This window comes from Rhinolophus hipposideros, assembly GCF_964194185.1.
Source record: "Rhinolophus hipposideros genome assembly, chromosome: 14".
Lineage (NCBI taxonomy): Eukaryota > Metazoa > Chordata > Mammalia > Chiroptera > Rhinolophidae > Rhinolophus > Rhinolophus hipposideros.
In genome coordinates this window covers 61362775-61381599 of record NC_138060.1, presented here as the reverse complement: position 1 = coordinate 61381599, position 18825 = coordinate 61362775, and the positions used below count along the sequence as shown (strand labels likewise).

General features: G+C 43.8%; 2 protein-coding genes and 1 pseudogene across 4 annotated transcripts in view; 2 read left to right on the top strand and 1 right to left on the bottom strand.

The window, feature by feature from the left end:
* RHOA (ras homolog family member A) overlaps positions 1-15763 on the top strand; it is a 50636-nt gene extending 34873 nt beyond the window's left edge. For both annotated transcript variants that reach the window (XM_081072569.1, XM_081072570.1), the window contains 4 exons: positions 8450-8607; positions 12108-12228; positions 13512-13642; positions 14512-15763. In XM_081072569.1, the coding sequence (XP_080928695.1) occupies positions 8452-8607; positions 12108-12228; positions 13512-13642; positions 14512-14685 (582 nt within the window). In that variant the 5' untranslated portion in view covers positions 8450-8451 and the 3' untranslated portion in view covers positions 14686-15763. The remainder of the gene's footprint in view (positions 1-8449; positions 8608-12107; positions 12229-13511; positions 13643-14511) is intronic.
* Positions 1999-2268, bottom strand: LOC308507491 (barrier-to-autointegration factor-like; annotated as a pseudogene). The gene has a single exon. The product of its transcript is annotated as a barrier-to-autointegration factor-like (transcript).
* An 855-nt stretch (positions 15764-16618) lies between the features above and the next one.
* Positions 16619-17920, top strand: GPX1 (glutathione peroxidase 1). The gene is made up of 2 exons (XM_081072561.1): positions 16619-17122; positions 17361-17920. The coding sequence occupies exons 1-2, from the start codon at positions 16724-16726 to the stop codon at positions 17718-17720; spliced, it is 759 nt and encodes a 252-aa protein (XP_080928687.1). The 5' UTR covers positions 16619-16723; the 3' UTR covers positions 17721-17920.
* The last annotated feature ends 905 nt before the right edge of the window (positions 17921-18825 follow it).

Sequence of the window (18825 nt, the reverse complement as noted above, 5' to 3'; positions counted from 1 at the left end):
TGTGTATATATACATACCACATCTTTATCCAGTCATCTGTTTAAGGACACTTTGGTTGTTTCCATGTCTTGGCCACCATAAATAATGCTGCAATGAACATCGGAGTCCATATATCTTTACAAATAAGTGTTTTCAGATTTTGGGGGTAGATAACTTAGGAGAGGGATTGCTGGGTCATATGGCAGTTCTGTTAATTTTTTGAGGAACCTCTATTCTGTTTTCCATAGCAACTGTGCCAATTTATATTCTCACCAACAGTGTATGAGGGTTCCTTTTTCTCCACAGCCTCTCCAACACTTGTTATTACTTATCTTGTTGATGGTAGCCATTCTAACAGGTGTGAGGTGGTGTTTCATTGTGGCTTTGATTTGCATTTCCCTGACAGCTAGTGAAGTTCAACATTTTTTAATGTATCTGTTGGCTGTTTGTATGTCTTGTTGGGAGAAGTGTCTTTTCATGTCCTCTGCCCATTTTTTAATTGAATTGTTTGTCTTTTTGTTGTGAACACATTGTTTTTTGAGATTTGGGGAAAGACTGGTCTAATAATGGCAAAGAACATAAGTTGGAGTAGGTATTTTCTGTGCCCTTTCAGCACCGTGAGAGAGCTCCTTTTGACTTGAGTGAGGATAGCACAGTAACTTACACTAAAGATTTTGAATTTAGGAGAATAATAATTTTTAAAAGAAACAGTTAGTCATTTGTATACTATTACAGGTGACTTAAACATATTTTTTAATTGACTATTACTGGAAAAATCAACTTCTATTCAAAGCTCTTAAGAGCTATTTCTGAGACTGAATTGAGCCTTTTTTCTAGGCTCAATTTTCATGACACATCTGGCCGAGAGACTGCAGAGAGAGCCCAGCGTGATTTCCTTTTTCAAGATGACAAGCCATGTAATTTGAAAAGATACTGGATTATAGTAAAGTGGAAAGGAAAGATGCTAGAGCCAAAAACATTCCTGGGTCATTTCAGGAAATAACAGCAAGTTTCATATTCCAATGCTTGTACTTTTCATGTCTTAGCATCTCTAGTTGTATTACCAGACTGCCATGCAGCATCCCTGAAATCACCTTGTAAATTGTAGGCTTTCATTTTTATTTGGTCCCATAATTGTAATTTCTGTTTTTGTCATCAGTAGAGGCTGAATAGTTTTACACATTTCCTGGGCCAAAGTTCCCCCAAGGAAAATTTTCTAGAGCCTTTTTGGTTTCTCGTTTTCATTTTGTGTGTCTTTAAGCACATTCAATTGAGAGAAATTATTTCTGGAGAATTGAGTGCCTTCTAGGAAGGATGCTATTCAGAGATGGAGCCTTTTCTTGAACCAGGGGATTCCTGATGAATTCCTTTGTTTGTATCCTGTAAGGGTGTTTGACTTGGGGCACAGACAGATACAAGTTAGGCCTGAGGAGATGTATAAAGTATAAAAATCTTGACAGGAATTTGAGAGCATGAGGAAAACAGGACATTGCTTAGGAATCCTATCAAGATGTCAGCAGGCAGACAACGTAGAGGAAGGACTTTTTATGAGGTAAATTCATTCATGTCTGTGCTCTGGATTATTTCCTGGGAGACTGGAAATGAGGTAATCTATCTCCTTTCTCATTGAAAAAAAATCTTTTTTTGAGGCCACTAGCTTTATTGATTTAAATAACCTTTTTAAGGACAATGACTATTCTGCCAAAAGAGAAGCCAAATGGCATAAAACAGACCGGAGAGGAGGGTGGGGGTGAGGGAAGGGGCCAGGAATCCACTCAGAAAAGCTGGTAATTTTCAACATGAAATTGGCAGGGAAAAGAGAAGGGAGATGCATGCAAGACGAAGAACTTGTGAAAAAGTTGAAATGGTGAGGGGAGAGAACTCCCTGAAGACCCTGGCTGGCATTGGAGGCTGAGCAGACATCAGTCCTTTGTACAGGGCAGGGGAGGAGCCCCCACTCACCTGCAAACTCTGGAGACTCAAGGCTGGCGCCAGGGACTGGGGGCTCCCCAGGGTGCCTCACAAGAAGGCGCAGCACCATTCTCGGAGGCACCCGAAGCAGTCCCGGCACTGCTTGGCGTTGGCGCCACACATGTCCTTTAGCCATTGCCGGAAAAGGTCTTCATCTTTCTTTAGCACCAGAAACTGGCCAAGGACCACACACGCCTTGTCAAAGCCCCTTTCCTCCAGCTTCTTGCCCAGGACTTCACCAGTCCCTGCCAGGCTTCCCACTGGCTTTTCTCCCGTGGGCTCTGCCACGAAGTTTCAATACTTTAGGGAGGTTGTCATCTTGATCAGGATTTATCGGCAGCTTCAGCTCCCGTAACGGATACTCCTACCGCCTGGCTGCTCCCGCCGATACTGAAAAAAATTTTTTTGTTTTATTTTTGGATTTACTTAATACTTACTGCATGCCCACGAAAATACTAAACTGCATAAGGCTGCAAATAAATTTAGGATGTTCTTTGCTCTGAGGTGATTTGCAGTCTGGTTGGAAGACAAAACACAAGTGCAGGACCTCGAAGGAGGTCCCATATCCATGGAGATCCAAAGCTAAAATGCAGGGAAGGAGGGATATAGGCACTGAGTGGCTGGCCAACGTGCTGGGCTCTAGTTTAAATGACTGGTCTCAATGCGGTATTGTTTCGATTGCATGTCCTGTTGTTTAAAGAATTATAATGAGTAGGGTGTCTAGTTGGTTCAGTGGTTAGAGTGTAGTGTTCATAACACCAAGGTCACTGGTTCGATTCCCACATGGGCCAGTGAGCTGCGCCCTCCACAACTAGATTGAAAACGACTTGAAATGGAGCTGATGGGTCCTGGAAAAACACACTGTTCCACAATATTCCCCAATTAAAAAAAAAATTACAATGAGCACATTTCTCCTCATGTATATGCTTATTGTGTTTTCATTATTAGTACTATCCTCAATCCACTACTTTTTTGCAAAAAAAAAAAATCTTTAAAAATCACAAGATCATATTGTGGGTTTGGTTAAAGCATAATGTCTGTGTATGCATTTAGGCACATAGTCACTGCAATATGTCACTGCTGAGAACTTGCAAATGAGTGATGGCAGCACTGTTAGCCATTCCCATTATGGAACCTTCTGTTTATGAGTTTATATTAAATTTTAAAGCTAAATTTCTTATGTTTTCTAGACTGAAAAAGATTAGTTTCTGATGTTCCCTTCATGTATCCCAGTAGATTTTCTCAGCCACTCCAATTTGGGAAACATTCCCTTTAGACAACGTGGTTTTGTCAATGCATGTGTATTGTTGAGGATTAGTTTGACTCTAGGTAGTAGCAGAGACCTGAAAAATACCACCTTAAACAAGACAGTTACTTAGTTTTCGTTCACATAAAAGAAGTGTGGAAATAGACAGTCTGCGGCTAACATGCTGGCTCCCCACATCCTCTGGGATCCAGGCTCCGTCTGCCTTTGATTCCTCCAATTCCAGAGTGTGGCTGTTTACAAAGCTGCCCTGGCTCGAGGTTTAAGCAGCAGGAAGGAGGAAGGGGGTCAGGGCAAGCATGGAACTTCTCTTTAAGAAAGACTTCCTAGAAGTCCCAAAAGATACTGCTGATTACATCTCATAGGCTAGAACTTTGCACATGGCCATACCTAGCTGTAAGGGAAACTGGGAAATAAAGTCTTTTAACTAGGCAACAAAGTGAAAATTGGAGTGCCTGTTCCAAGAGGGAATGTTGGTAATTGGGGTGACTGACTGTTAGTCTTCACCAACAGTCAGGGAGGAAGTCTGCATGTCTGGTTTGGTTTTTTTGTTTTTGTTGATGGATGTTTCTTGGTAACAGTTTTATTGAAATATAACCCACATCCTTTATAGTTCACCCATTTAAGGTGTACAATTCAGTAGTGTGTAGTGTATTCATAGAGTTGCACATCATCTCACAGTTATTTTAGAAAAACTTCATCCCAAAAAGAAACCCCACAATTCCTTAGAAATTATTCCCTCTTCCTCCTTTTCCCACCTCCTTTTCCTAGGCAACTACTAATCTACTGTCTATCTCTGCATTTGCCTTCTCTGGACATTTCACATAAGTAAAATCACACAGTATGTGGTTCTTTGTAATTAGCTTCTCTCACAAACATAACATTCCAGGTTCATCCATGTTATAGCATGTATCTACTTCCCTTTATTGCCGAATACTATTCCATTATATGGGTATACCACATCTTGTTTATCCATTCGGTTATTGGACTTTTGAGTTGTTTCCACTTTTTGACTATGATGGATAACAAATGCTGCTATGAACATTCGTGTACAAGTTTTTGTGTGGACATGTTTGCATTTCTCTTGGATATATACCTACGAGTAGAACTGCTGGGTCATATCTATTCAGATACTTTGTCCATTTTTAAATTGGATTTTTTTTGTCTTTTTATTATTGAGTTCTTTATATCTTCTGGATCCAAATCAACATCTTGACTGTAGCCTTAAGAGAGACCCTGAACCGGACCACCCCACCTAAGCTGCTTTTTCTGTTGAGTTGCAAAAGTTATTTATATATTCTAGATACAAGTCCTTTGTCAGATGTTATTTGTAAACATTTGCTCCTATTCAGTGGGTTGTCTTCTCATTTTCTTGATGATAACTCTTGAAGCACAAAAGTTCTAAAATTTTTTATGAATCCAATTTATTTTTTCTTTGCTTGCTGGTGATAAATATATTTGTGAATACACTATTCACAATATATTGTAAAACATATTCACAATAGCTGAAAGGTACAAGCAACTCAAATGTCTTACCAGGAGATAAATGGGTAAACAAGATGTGGTATGCGCGCGCGCACGCACATACACACACGCACACACACAGGAATGTTATTTAGCCTTAAAAAGAAAGGAAATTCTGACACATGCTACAACAATGGATGAACCTTGAAAGTGTTACGCTGAGTGAAATCAGCCAGTCACAAAGACAAATACTGTCTGATTACACTTATAAAGTAGATAGAGAAGTGAAATTCATAGACTTCAGAAAGTAGAATGGTGGTTGCCAGGGGTAGGAGGGAGGGGAAAGGGGGATGGGGAGTTAATGTTTAATGAGTATAGAGTTTCAGTTTTGGAAGGTGAAAAAAGTTCTGGAGACGGATGGTGATGTTTGCACAACAATATGAATATATGTAATGCTGCTAAACTACAATTAAAAATTGTTAATGGTAAATTTTATGTATATTATCGCATTTTTAAAAGCTTTTTTAAAATAATAGCTAAAAAAATAAAAAATAATAGCTAACATACAATATTATATTAGTGTCAGGTATACACCAAAGTTATTCAACATTTGTACACCTATGGAAGTGATTGCCGTCATAGTCCAACAACCATCTGACTATCACACTATCACAATATGATTGACTGTATTCCCTATGCTGTACATTACATCCCCATGACTTACTTGTTTTATATCTGGAAATTTGAACCTCTTATTCCCCTTCACCTTTTCCCTCCTTTTAAAATTTTTCAATTACAGTTGACATTCAGAACTTTATATTAATTCCAGGTATACAGCATAGTGGTTAGACATTTATATAATTTAAGGAGCAGTCCCCATGAGTATTTTGTAACTATCAATTTGTACTTCTTAATCCCTTCACCTTTTCCACCCTGCCCCCAACCCCCTCCCATTTATCACCTCGATAAATCTAGTACCCGTCTGATACCATACATGGTAATTACAATATTATTGATTAAGTTTCTTGTGCTACACCCTACATGTCCGTGACTTCTTTGTAACAGCCAATTTGTACTTCTTAATCCCTTCCCCTTTTTCACCGCCCCCACCCCTAAGCAACCCTCTCACCTGGCAACCATCAAAATGTTCTGTGTATCTATGAGTTTCTGTTTTGTGTGTTCACTTTGTTCTTTAGATTCCACATATAAGTGAAATCATATTGCACCTATCTTTCTCTGACCTACTCCACTCAGCACAATATCCTCCAGGTCCATCCATGCCGCCGCAGATGGCAAGACCCCATTCCCTTCCATGGCCAAGCACTATTCCATTGTATATATGTACCACCTCCTCTTTATCTTTTCATCCATCGATGGCCACCCAGGCTGCCTCCACATCTTGGTCATGGTAAACACTGCTGCGATGAACAGAGCAATGCACACATCCCCTTAAAGTAGTTTTGGGTTTCTTCGGATAAATGCCCAGAAGTGGGATTAGTGGGTCCTTTGTCCCTTGTTATAGCCTTTGTTTTGAAGTCTATTTTGTCTGGTATAAGTACTGCTATCCCAGCTTTTTTTTTTCTTTTCCATTTTCATGAAATATCTTTTCCCATTCCTTTACTTTCAGTCTCTGTATGAGGTGCGATCAAACAATACAGTGAATATTTAAATTTTTAAAAAGTTACTACAATAAAAGACATTGCCATTAATCCCCTTCAAAATACTCCCCCTTGCTTTGAACACACTTATCCCATGGTTCTTGGCACATTCTGAAGCAGTTCTGGAAGTCCTCTTTCGTGAGTGTCTTTAGTTGCGCTGTCGTGGCTGCCTCGTTGCCCTGAATCGATGCAAAACGTTTACCTTTCACGGTCGTTCTGACTTTGGGGAAGAGCCAGAAGTCGCACAGTGCTAGATCCAATAAATAAGGTGGATGAGGACACACCGTAATGTTTTCATTTGACAGAAATTGCTGTACCAAGAGCAATGTGTCACTCGCAGCCTTTCCATTGTGATCACAAAATATGGTGAATGCTGCTGCTGAGTGCCATCCAATGAAAAGGCAGGAATCTTTAATACGGGAAGCGGCATGTCGAACCTTAGTAACAGTGTGTGACAAGTTGCAACTTGTTCGGTACAGTCAGTCAGGTGAGAGTTACGGTTGAGAGAAGGTGTATTTTAAAGTGCGCTGTAAACCATCCTCCATCATGACAACGCTCCGTGTGCCATATTGCTTCTGGTATATGGCAATTTCTGTCAAATGAAAACATCACAGTGTGTCCTCATCCACATTATTCACCGGATCTGGCACCATGAGATGTCTGGCTCTTCCCCAAAGTCATAGTGATTCAAGACATCAAGGCAGCCACGACAGTGCAATTAAAGATATTGGTGAAAGAGGACTTCCAGAACTGCTTCAGAAAGCGGCAAGAACCGTGGGATAAGTGTTCTAAGCAAGGGGGAGTATTTTGAGGGGGATTAATGGCAATGTGTCTTTTACTGTAATTTTTAAAATTTTATTTAAATATTCGCTCTGTTGTTTGATCACACCTCATATGTCTTTCAGTCTGAAGTGAATCTCTTGCAGCTATCACATTTTTTAAACTAAAGATACTTGATGGTTCTAGCTCTTACCTTTGGGCCTTGAGTTAATTTTAGTATATGATATGAGGTAGGGTTATAACTTCATTCTTTCAAATGTACCTATTCGATTATCTCAGCAACATTTGTTGAAAAGACTTTTTTCTCCATTGGATTCATTGTCTTGGCATCTTTGTTGAAAATCACTTAACCCGAAATGTGAGGGCTTATTTCTGGACTCTTCATTTCTACTTCATTGATCTAGGACTATCTTTATGACAGTGCAACACTGTCTTGGTTACTGTAGCTTTGCAGTAAGTTTCGAAATCAGGAAGTATGAATCCTGTAACTTTGTTCTTTTTCAAATTATTTTGGCCATCTGGGTCCATTGAATTTCAATTTGAATTTTCTGATCAGCTTGTCAGTATCTGCAAAGAAGTCAGCTGGGTTTTGATAAGGATTGTGTTGAATTTGTAGATTAATTTGGAAGATACTGCCATTTAATATTGTCTTCTGGTTCATAAATATGAATGTCTTTTCCATTTAGATGTTTAATTTATTTCAACAGTGTTTTGTTGTTTTTGGTGTGTTTTGTACTTTTATTAAATTTACTGCTGTTTTATTTTTTGATGCAGTTGTAAATGAAATTGTTTTAATTTCATTTTGAATTTTTTCATTGCTGGGATATAGAAATACAATTGATTCTTTTTTTATTTCTATTTTTGTATTTTTTTTTTACAATTGATTTTTGTATGTTCATCTTACAGTCTGCAACCGTGCTGAATTTTTTTATTAGTTCTAATAGTTTTTTAGTGGATTCCTTATGATTTTCCATACATAAGAAGACATTGTCATCTGTGAATTGAGATTAGTTTGGCTTCTTCCTTTCTAATCTGTGTCTTTTATTCCATTTTGTTGCCTGATTGCATCTAGTATCATGTTGGATAGAAGTGACAAAAATGGACCTCTTTATCTTGTTTCTGATCTTGGGGAAAAGGTTTCAGTCTTTCTACCATTAAGTATAATTTTGGTTATGGGTTTTTGGTGTGACCTCTTGATGCCAAGTGGAAAAGGTGTACTACCATTTTGTATTGAGTGTGCTAATACAGGCTGTGCCCCATGGTCAGAAAAGTGTGACTCATAGCCTGAAGCTAGTATGGCACTCTTAACAATACCTTTGTCTCCTGTTTTCAGCAATGGCTGCCATCCGGAAGAAACTGGTGATTGTCGGTGATGGAGCCTGTGGCAAGACTTGCTTGCTCATCGTTTTCAGCAAGGACCAGTTCCCAGAGGTGTATGTACCCACGGTGTTTGAGAACTATGTGGCAGATATTGAAGTGGATGGAAAGCAGGTGAGTATACTTTCTGAAACAGCAGTTGCTGTTTTGCATGTTAAGCTGTTCATAGAGCCTGTAGAGAATTCAGCCTTCAGTAGGTAATACAACAGTTACAAAAATGTTAGAATAAGAGATCCATTCTCATCCTGCAGTCTTAGCCCAACTTCGTTCATTTTTAACTGCTGTCATCTAGACTTTGTCCACATTCATATGTATTTCATGTGGGGAAGCCTTAATATGTGTGCTTTTTTTCGGTTTATATTTGAAATGAACCTCTTTGGATGGATGGATGTTTTTTTTCTGTCATACCTCATTAAGTATAGAAATAAGAGATTACTAGGTCACGAGGTCCTTATTAATTATGCTTCTCAAAGAGTTATACTGATCAATACCACCAGCAGTGTGACATTTAGACAACATCTCACATTTAATTTTTTAAAACATTTTTTGACTGTAACATAAACAATGCTGCCACAGTTGCTTCAGTTACCCCTTACTGTCAGTGAGGACAGTGTTTTCCTATGTCTGTCCCGAAAACCCACCGGCAGGACTGGGGCAAACTCTTCTGGAATTAAGAGTACCTTTTTTTTTTTTTTTTTTTTTTTTTAATTTTCTGCTCCCTTTTGTTGTCAAAATAATGTCTTACCCAGCACTCTGTATGCCTTTGAAGAGGAGTGAGATTCCCCACTGCAAACGGGTCGGCTGAAAAGAGAACTAGAAGAAGGGGCTCTTCTGCAACACACTCAGTCCCCTTGGGCAGCCAGTGATGTCTCCTGCTGCTCGCACCTAATATACTGGCTTTCATAATTCCATCTCCTTTCTCCCTTCTCATTTTCCTGCTTTACCTGCTATCCCTTTCTATCCTTGTGTTACCTTGCCCCAGTTTGTGACACCAAATGTGGAAAGCACATTAGGCCAGTGCTCAAAATTCTAGGGTTCCTCATTATAGGCTGTCCTGATAGTTCTGTGATCATGCGTAAGCCGCCTAAGTTTTGAGCTGCTTTCATTTGTAAAGTGGCTTAAACCATTTTTGGGGGTGGAGGTGGTAAAAACTAGTTGGTGAAAGTTTGATGAGGAACAGGACATTTACACGAGATACTTGCTAATTACAAAGACTGAAAAACACCTTTCTTTGGGGATATCGGGCAAACAGTACCTTAATCAAATGGTAAGAGTTAACATCACCTGTCGTGGGAGTTGTGCACCGTGAGATAGGAGGAATGAAGAGGACACAGCAGCAATTCTACGTCACCTTGCCAAAAATTCTTAAGTTGAATCTATCCAGGAGGAAACACCAAACAACCCCATACTGTGCAACATTCTACAAAATAGCAGACATGTAAACTTCAGAAGAATCAAAGTTACGAAAGTCAAAGAAATACTGAGAAATTATATCAAATAAAAGCAGATTAAAGAGACATGACAACTCAATGCGACTTAAACCATTTTACAAGTGACATCAGGGTTCTCGAATTAACTGAATGCGTTTGGAAACACCACAGCACTTTCCAGATTGGGCTGAACAATAGCGTACTCAAAACCTCCTTTACAGTTTATAGTCCATTTTATCCAGTTGCAGTAATGCCATTAGGAACCACAAGGCACCTTTCTGGCCATGAATGCGTGGGGGAGGTGAGAACCAGTAAATTCCAGCCTAACAGAACTTGAATCCTACCCTGCAGGTGGTCCATCAGTGCTGAGTGTTGTCAGTTCAACTCAGCCAGTTCTCTGCGTGAATGCTTGGATACAGGTGTTTCTGTGGGCCTGGAAGACTGGTTTTGTGTACACACATGGCACAGTTGTGACAAATGAGGTGGAAATGTGCTGAGATCTATACAGGAAGACCACGGGCTTGAGGGAAGCAGGGTCAGGTTAGTTTCTCAAATGCCTAGTGGATGCATATTACTGGTTTTATCCTGTCATTCCCTCTAGAGAGAGCAGCTGTTGGTTACTATGTGTCTGTGACCATCAGTTGGGAATGTCTTTCCCACCTGTGACAGTATGTATGTGTGTATGTTTTGGGGACAGTAATGGTTATTCTGTCCTCTTTGCAGTATCATCTGTGCTTGGGAGAACAATCAGAATCTTACCCGTAAGAAATTGAAGGACCTTGACTTAAAACCTTGAGGAATGGTCTATTAGTGTCTTTCTTGCACTGCCAACTTTGAACATGCTTGACCATGACAAGATAGGGAAGCCCCCTTACATAGGGAGAAGAAACTCTGAAAGAAAGGTGCTTGATCTAGAGGGTATCCCAGCCTAGCTGCTTACCTTAGAGCAACACGGTAGCCACCAAAGTGGGAGGGGACACTATCTGGGAATGTTGTGTAAGAGTATGCACTAACATAACCTAGGGAACCCTCCAAGATTCTAGGTCATGGTCCCAGAAGTAGGCCTCTAAAAATGGAAAGGCCCATTCTGACATGAGGTAGGCCCAACACCCTGGAATCATTTAGCAGGAGATAATCAGGGTTGGGTGTGTCTGACTAAACACCCAAGAGGTGTGGAGGGGCCAGGGGAATGGGATTTGGAAGAGAGTCAATGAGCTCTACCATTCTGAGATCAGACCAGTTGTGAGGATTGGGTATATGTCATAGACCCACACCAAGCTGATGGTGTGAGCGTGAGAGAAGTGCAAGGGACCTTTCGGAGGTTGGAAGTGACACATCCTGGGGCAGAAGTTGAGGGTGGAAGAGATAATTAGCCATCAATTTTAAGGAAATAATGACATTTAGAAACTGAAATAAAGGCTGTGAAGGTGCTAGAAGGACATTCCAAGCACTAGAAGGAGAGCTCCTTGGGCCCTGAAGGACCTCTGAACAGAGGGTATTAAAAATCTACTCTGAAAGAAGTGACAGTTCTGGCTGCAGTGGTGGACAAGTTTCCAGGTATGAGGGGCATATCCTACCCTATGTGATGCTTTCAGCCAGTCCAACATTTTTTCAGCAGTAAACGCAGAGCCAGAGTCCTTTCCTGTCAGCTCAGACCTTGCCTAACACCTAGCATAGTCTTTTTCTCACCCACCAACTCAAATACATTCTTGTCTCTGTGTTTCCACATTGGAAAAGAATGGTGAGACAAAGTATGGAAATGGTTGACTGAAACATACTGGGAAAAATTACTCAGTCTGGTTTTTCCCTATCTTCTGTACCTGGTGGAATGTTATTTACAGTTTTATTTTCCCTCTTGTTCATCCACTTTCTTTCCGATGTAGAATATTATTTATAATTCAATACTACTTATGAGCTACAGAGTTATTTTTGACTTGACATTTTTAATTATGCACTTTATTGTGTTCTTGCATCTGTTCATAAAATTTGTAATTTTGAGAAATTTCAACCTAAAACAATTTAAACACGCCTTCTACCGTCAAGCTTGATTCTAATAAAAGTGAACACTCCTGTGTTTTACTGTTTTGGACAGTCTGCCATTTGAATATACTGTAGTAAAGATCACTTCTGAAAGTGCGTAATGTGATTAAACTTACACTGCTGTGTTTATTTTTCCTGTCACAGGTAGAGTTGGCTTTGTGGGACACCGCTGGGCAGGAAGATTATGATCGCTTGAGGCCCCTCTCTTACCCGGACACCGATGTTATACTGATGTGTTTCTCCATTGACAGCCCCGATAGTTTAGGTAAGTAGCCCAGCAGCTTGATGTTTGTCACTACCTGTGTGCCTGGCCAACACCTGGTTTTTCAGGTCCTTTCTGGGCATCAAGTGGCCGAAAAGCAGACATGAGCTTCAGAGAAGGAATCATCAGTGGCCAGAGTTCTAGAGCCTTGGGTCTGTAGAGCCTGGGCCCTGGGTCCTTTTCAGCCTAGGTCTCCCATGGCTGCCATGCGTCCACTTTGTAATGTAGGTGGGTTCCAAATAAACAAATACAAAGCCATCTTTTGGACTAAGACTTGGGACAGTCGGGTTTTTTTTTGGGGGGGGGGTGCCCATACCTTTTCTCAATACTTCATATTGAGTGTGCTGCCTCCCTACATGTAGACTAGTGACTTGCTATTTCCCAGTAGTGTTTTTAAAGCCCTATTTTAGCCCTTTTCTAAAGTGTCTTAGCTAATAAATAGACTTGAACCTGACTATTCCACTAGCTTAGTTGGCCACATGTTTCAGAAGCTACTACTTTAGAAAGACTGAATAATACTGACCTCACACTCTGGAAAACAAGGCACCAAGGCCTTGAAATCAAAGAGTGAACAGTTTACTTCTAAAATAGTCTCAAACTACAAACAGTACCATTTAAGTGATTTTCTTACTAAGTATTTTGTATGCATTGAGACTCAGAATAACCCTATGTAAGGTAGATATTACTGTTACCTCATTTTATAAAATTATCCCTGACATTGATGTGCCCATGGTGTGGATGTGGGAGGTTGAACCCAGGCCGCTCATCCACCATGATGTACATTCAACTTTACCAGATTAGTACAGTATTGGCAAGAAGCGACAGCTGGTTATCACTCATTTTCAAAAACCACTCTTGAGTCATTTGAAATACCACTAACCCACAGGGTGGGGGTACCCTCATGCTGAGGGTCTGTGAGCAAGGTGTAGAGAGAACATGTGGGCTCTGGGCCAGCTGTAGCCCCAGACTAGGGACCCCCTTGTGTAAGCCGTGGTCAGAATCACCTGCCAACAGTGACAGATAGGAAGCCTCCCTCCATGGGCAGTTGGCACCATTGTGGAGCCACCTTGTGTTCTCGATCCTTTGCTGCTCCAGAGCCTTTCCCTGGGCTCCACTTCCAGAGGAGCTGCGCTTCTTGGTGGGACTCAGGAAAGCCAGTGATTCTGTGCTTAAGGGAAGGGGGTTATATCCGAAGTAATTTCTTTGCAATTTAATTAGGGCTCTTAGAGATTCTTCAAGATAGAATTGTATGTATCCCTAAGTTATGTGCATTTCATTTCTTTCAGAAAACATCCCAGAAAAATGGACTCCTGAAGTGAAGCATTTCTGTCCCAATGTGCCCATCATCCTGGTTGGGAACAAGAAGGATCTTCGGAATGATGAGCACACAAGGCGGGAGCTAGCCAAGATGAAGCAGGCATGGTCTGGGGCAGGGTTCTGTCTTCCTGTAGCATTGTTGAACGTGAAGGACCCGAGCTTAGAGGGTCAAGGAGTCCAGCAGAAACCCTCATAGGCCAGGCTGTTTTCAGAGAGTCCCAGAAGCCTCTCTGTTCATGTGGTCCTCATTTACTGGGGTTTAGTCATAAGAGACGGAACCTCTCTTGTGAAGTCGTGCTGTGCCCCCAAAGATTGCCTGCCTGAGAAAGGACCATCACAGCAGCAGTCCATCCAGATACAGGAACTTTATCAGGCTCTTGATTTCCCTCTCTAATTATTCCCTTGATATATCTGTGAGGCCAAAAATAAATTGGTGGCAACTGAAGGACTGGAAGATTCTGAGGGCAGGCAGTCCAGTACAGAGATCCCTGATACCTTTATAAAAGTGATCCTGGAGGTGGTATCTTGGCTTCTGAGAAGCCAGGTGCCCAGTGGCAGGGCTTCCCTATTTCAGGAGGAGTGCCTTGGGGTCTTCAGCCCAGGTTCTCCCACAGAAGTGTTTTGTCTGAATGTCAGGCTCAGGATTTATTTCCTTCCATGGGCATTCATTGCTCTGCGAAGCTAACTACAGGAAGACCAAGGGCTTACCCTGGATTGACAGCTTGCCCTTCACTCCCTCTTTAACCCTCCAGGACTTCTCTAGCCTCTCCTTTCTTTCTATTTCCCCGAGAAGAGCTAATAGGGATATATTGGGGTAGGGGTCACTGACCATGAGTTTTCATAAACAACTCAAACTTGGGGGGTTGGTAGCTTTTAAAAGAAGTCTTTTAGCTGAATTTGAATACTCGACACTTATCCACTGTATGTATATAACACTTACCTGAATGCTCTTTTTTCTTTGCTTGCTAGGAGCCGGTAAAACCGGAAGAAGGCAGAGATATGGCGAACAGGATTGGTGCTTTTGGGTATATGGAGTGTTCAGCAAAAACCAAAGATGGAGTGAGGGAGGTTTTTGAAATGGCCACGAGAGCTGCTCTGCAAGCCAGACGTGGGAAGAAAAAATCCGGGTGCCTTGTCTTGTGAAACCCTGCTGCAAGCACAGCCCTCATGCGGTTAATTTTGAAGTGCTGTTTATTAATCTTAGTGTATGATTACTGGCCTTTTTCATTTATCTATAATTTACCTAAGATTACAAATCAGAAGTCATCTTGCTACCAGTATTTAGAAGCCAACCATGATTATTAATGATGTCCAACCCACCTGATCCACTGGGGTCCTTCTGACACTGCTCTAACAGCCCTCCTCTGCACTCCACCTGACACACCAGGCACTAATTCAAGGAATTTCTTAACTTCTTGCTTCTTTCTAGAAAGAGAAACGGTAACTTTTGTGAATTAGGCTGTAACTGCTTCATAACTAACAAGTTTTGCCTATCTGTCAGCTGCAAAATTCTCTGGTGAGTCACCACTTCAGAGCTTTTATTCCTTAACAGATTTCATTAGCATAGCTCTGGAGTGGCCATGTAGGTTTTTCAAACTATGTGGAGCCAAAAAGGCCCAAGTCCATGCAGCTGTGGCAAAGTTACAGTTCTGTGGTTTCATGTTAGTTACCTTATAGTTACTGTGTAATTAGTGCCACTTAATGTATGTTACCAAAAATAAATATATCTACCCCAGACTAGATGTAGTATTTTTTTGTATAATTGGATTTCCTAATACTGATATTTGTCATCCCCACAGAAAGTGTATTGGTTTTTTAAAAAAAGAAAGTGTATTTGAAAATAAAATCAGATGAAAAATTCATTTTTAAAATTCCCGTTTTGTCAGTTTCTCTGATAAAAGATGGCCATATCCTGTTTTCGTCCCCACATATCCCAGTACCCCTCCCCAGAGCTGGGCTAAGTAAATAGGAATTTGGTTTCATGCCAGAGGCACTCAGACTCTTCCAAAGGTGGCACAATCTGTCTCCTGGACTGCAAGGTCAGCCTCTAGTTCACAGTGCTTTCTCCTCACTGTATCCAGGTTCCCTCCCAGAGGAACCACCAGTTCTCATGGGTGACGCTCGGTTTCTCTCTTCTGTCCAGCTGACTAAACTTTTTTTCTGTACCAGTTAATTTTTCCAACTACTAATAGAATAAAGGCAGTTTTCTAAACTTCCTGTATCCTCGTGTTTGTGTTTCTCTCTCCTGGGCTGGGAGAGGGAGGATGGATTCAGTCTAGCTTGCTCTGGAAGATTCCTTCAGAGTGCAAATTACCATCTTGACCACCACCACCACTCCATTCCCCAATCTGGCACTAACCTAGCTCCTCCTAAGAACATGGAAACAATTATCTTTGTCACATTCAAGTTCAGAGTGGGATGGGGTGGGAAATGCAGCCCGAGGAGTCATAAGGGGCAGTCCCAGCAGTCATTCTGCACTAATAAGGAGTGTGATGTTTTTTCTCTGACTCCCTGTCCAGTTTGTGTCTTACTTCCAGGACTGAGCTCCAGATGAAGTTTACTAGGTATGGAGGGCAGCCTGACATCGGCAGGGTCCACTGGGCCCGGCATGTCCTTGGGCTCCACTCCAGGAGGCTGGGGCAGTGCCACAGTGGGGGTGTAAAAGTAGGAGGGTGACCAGAGGCCTGGACGTGAACATGCTCCAGGCAGCCCCACAGTGGGGAAATGAGTAGAAGCTGGCTTTTGGAGCCTGAGCCCTGGCTGCTCCTAGCATTGCCCACTCTCCTCCAACTTAACCCACGGAGCCTCATCGCAGAACTTGCTATGGCAGCTGCTGCCAACCGCACTATCATCGCAAGTCACAACTCGCTCTGCACCTGGCGACAATAGGGCACACACTGCAAGAACAGTAGCATGGCATAGGCTGGGAGTGCTCTGGCCAGGAGCAGCGCCCGCTGCTGTCTCGGCCTGGCTCCAACCCATAACTGAAAAACCTTTGAGACCTTGGCCCCCGCGCCCAGCGGGGTAACGGGCGCCCGGCTGCAGCCGTGGCAGCGCTGTGCCGCCTGTCAGGACCAGATGCACCAGCGGTTCCTCCGGTCTGGGCGGTGTCCGCTTCCGGCCAGGCCGCACCCTCCCGCCTCTCCTCGCTGGTCACCCGCCGGGGGAGGGCGGAGGCCGGATGAGGCGGGGCCGAGGGGGAGGAGCAGCCGGAAAAGTGCTTTCACCACATGACCCCATCGCCCGCCTATTAAAAGGAGGTGCAGCTCGGGACCCTTTTTGTCTAGTCCCCAGCGCTACCCCCTCCGAAACGTCGGCCATGTGCGCCGCTCAGCTGGTGGCGGCTGCGCGAGCGGCTGCGGCCCCGCGCTCCGTGTATGACTTCTCCGCGCGCCCGCTGGCGGGCGGGGACCCTGTGAACCTGGGCTCCCTGCGGGGCAAGGTGCTGCTCATTGAGAATGTGGCGTCGCTCTGAGGCACAACGGTCCGGGACTACACCCAGATGAACGAGCTGCAGCGGCGCCTCGGGCCCCGGGGCCTGGTCGTGCTCGGGTTCCCGTGTAACCAGTTCGGGCATCAGGTACGCGGGGCGGGACAGAGTGGGTTGGGCGTGCGGCTGGGGTTAGGATTGCCAAGGGGCGGCCGCCCGCCCGCCCGCCCGCGTCCCTCCGGCGCTAGGCCCGGCTGGGATTCAGGTCCGACCCGGAATTGTGCAAGAAGGGCAAAGAGCCTGATGATTCATGCAAACACTCCATGTTTGCGGTCAGAAGGTTTCCCTCCTCGCGGCCCCGGGTCCCAACTGCTCTTCCCTCCCGCAGGAGAACGCCAAGAACGAAGAAATCCTGAATTCCCTCAAATACGTCCGACCTGGCGGCGGGTTCGAGCCCAACTTCACGCTCTTCGAGAAGTGCGAGGTGAATGGCGCTCAGGCGCACCCTCTTTTCGCTTTCTTGCGGGAGACTCTGCCCGCGCCCAGTGACGACGCCACTGCGCTCATGACCGACCCCAAGTTCATCACCTGGTCCCCGGTATGCCGCAACGACGTTTCCTGGAACTTCGAGAAGTTCCTGGTGGGCCCGGACGGCGTGCCTGTGCGCAGGTACAGCCGCCGCTTTCCCACCATCGACATCGAGCCTGACATCGAAGCTCTGCTGTCCCAGGCGCCCAGCTGTGCGTAGTGGGGGGCCTCTCCTGGCCCTGCTGTTTGGCGGTCACAGTGCTGCCCTCTGGGGATTTCATCCATGACGGTGTTTCCTCTAAACCTGCGCGGAGGAACGCCTGATGTCCAGGGAAATCCCCGAGATGGGCGCTGGTCCTGTCCATCCCAGCTTCCCTCTCCCACACTACCATTCTTCACAATAAAGTGTTGGGTGTCAGCAGAACCGTGTGCTTGTCTTGTCAGTGTCACTGGGGAACTCTTCCCTACTAACTTCATTATAGGGCCAGGAGGTTAAGCCTCCACTCGTTAGCCCTTGTCCTAGCCAAGCCTGAACATTCTATCCTTCGTCTGCAGAGTGTGGAATCCATTCTTCCCTATGTAGGAAGCATGGGCCAGTGTTTCTCCCTTTGCCAGGACATGCAATAGGGCCTTCCTAAGACCCTGGTAGAAGAGCAAGTCCTTATTCCAAAAAGAGGAAGACACGTGAAGGACTGACTGCCTAACCCCAGTAGTGGGCCTCTCCTTTCTGAATGTTTGCTGGGTGTGAAGTGACCTTCATACAAAAGGAACACTGTGGGCTCCCACTCATTGAGCCTGTGGCTTCTGCAAGTGTTAAGCCCACCCAAGCCTGTTTTACACAGTTGGAAACTCATGTAACGTGACAAGTTCTTTTCCCTCCGAGTACGAAGAGTGTACACTCGCCCTCTGACTATGCCCTGCGTGGCACTTGGCTGTTGCAATTGCATGGTTAGGCTCAGTAGGGGCCTATCTTGGAGGCCAGCTGCTGCTGCTTAGGTGTGGCTCAGGTCCAACCTCTCCATGTGTTGGCCCTGCTGTTCATAATCTTCCCACACATACCTGGGACCACTTCCTATCACAGTGTAAGGGACTGACTCTTCAGGACGTGGATGTGGTTTCTGCTTCAGCAGACAGTTATCCAGATACATGTTTGCAGTGTCCGCCCAGTCCAGACAGGGCCAGTGGTGCCAGGGTCCTGGCATTCCTGCTCAAATTGGTGACTCAAGGCCCTTCGGTGTCTGAACCAATTCTCGGGGAACTTTTCCTCCAGCCATAAGCAAGAATCTGCTGCTACCTTCCCTTTCTGTCTACCCTTAGGTTATTGA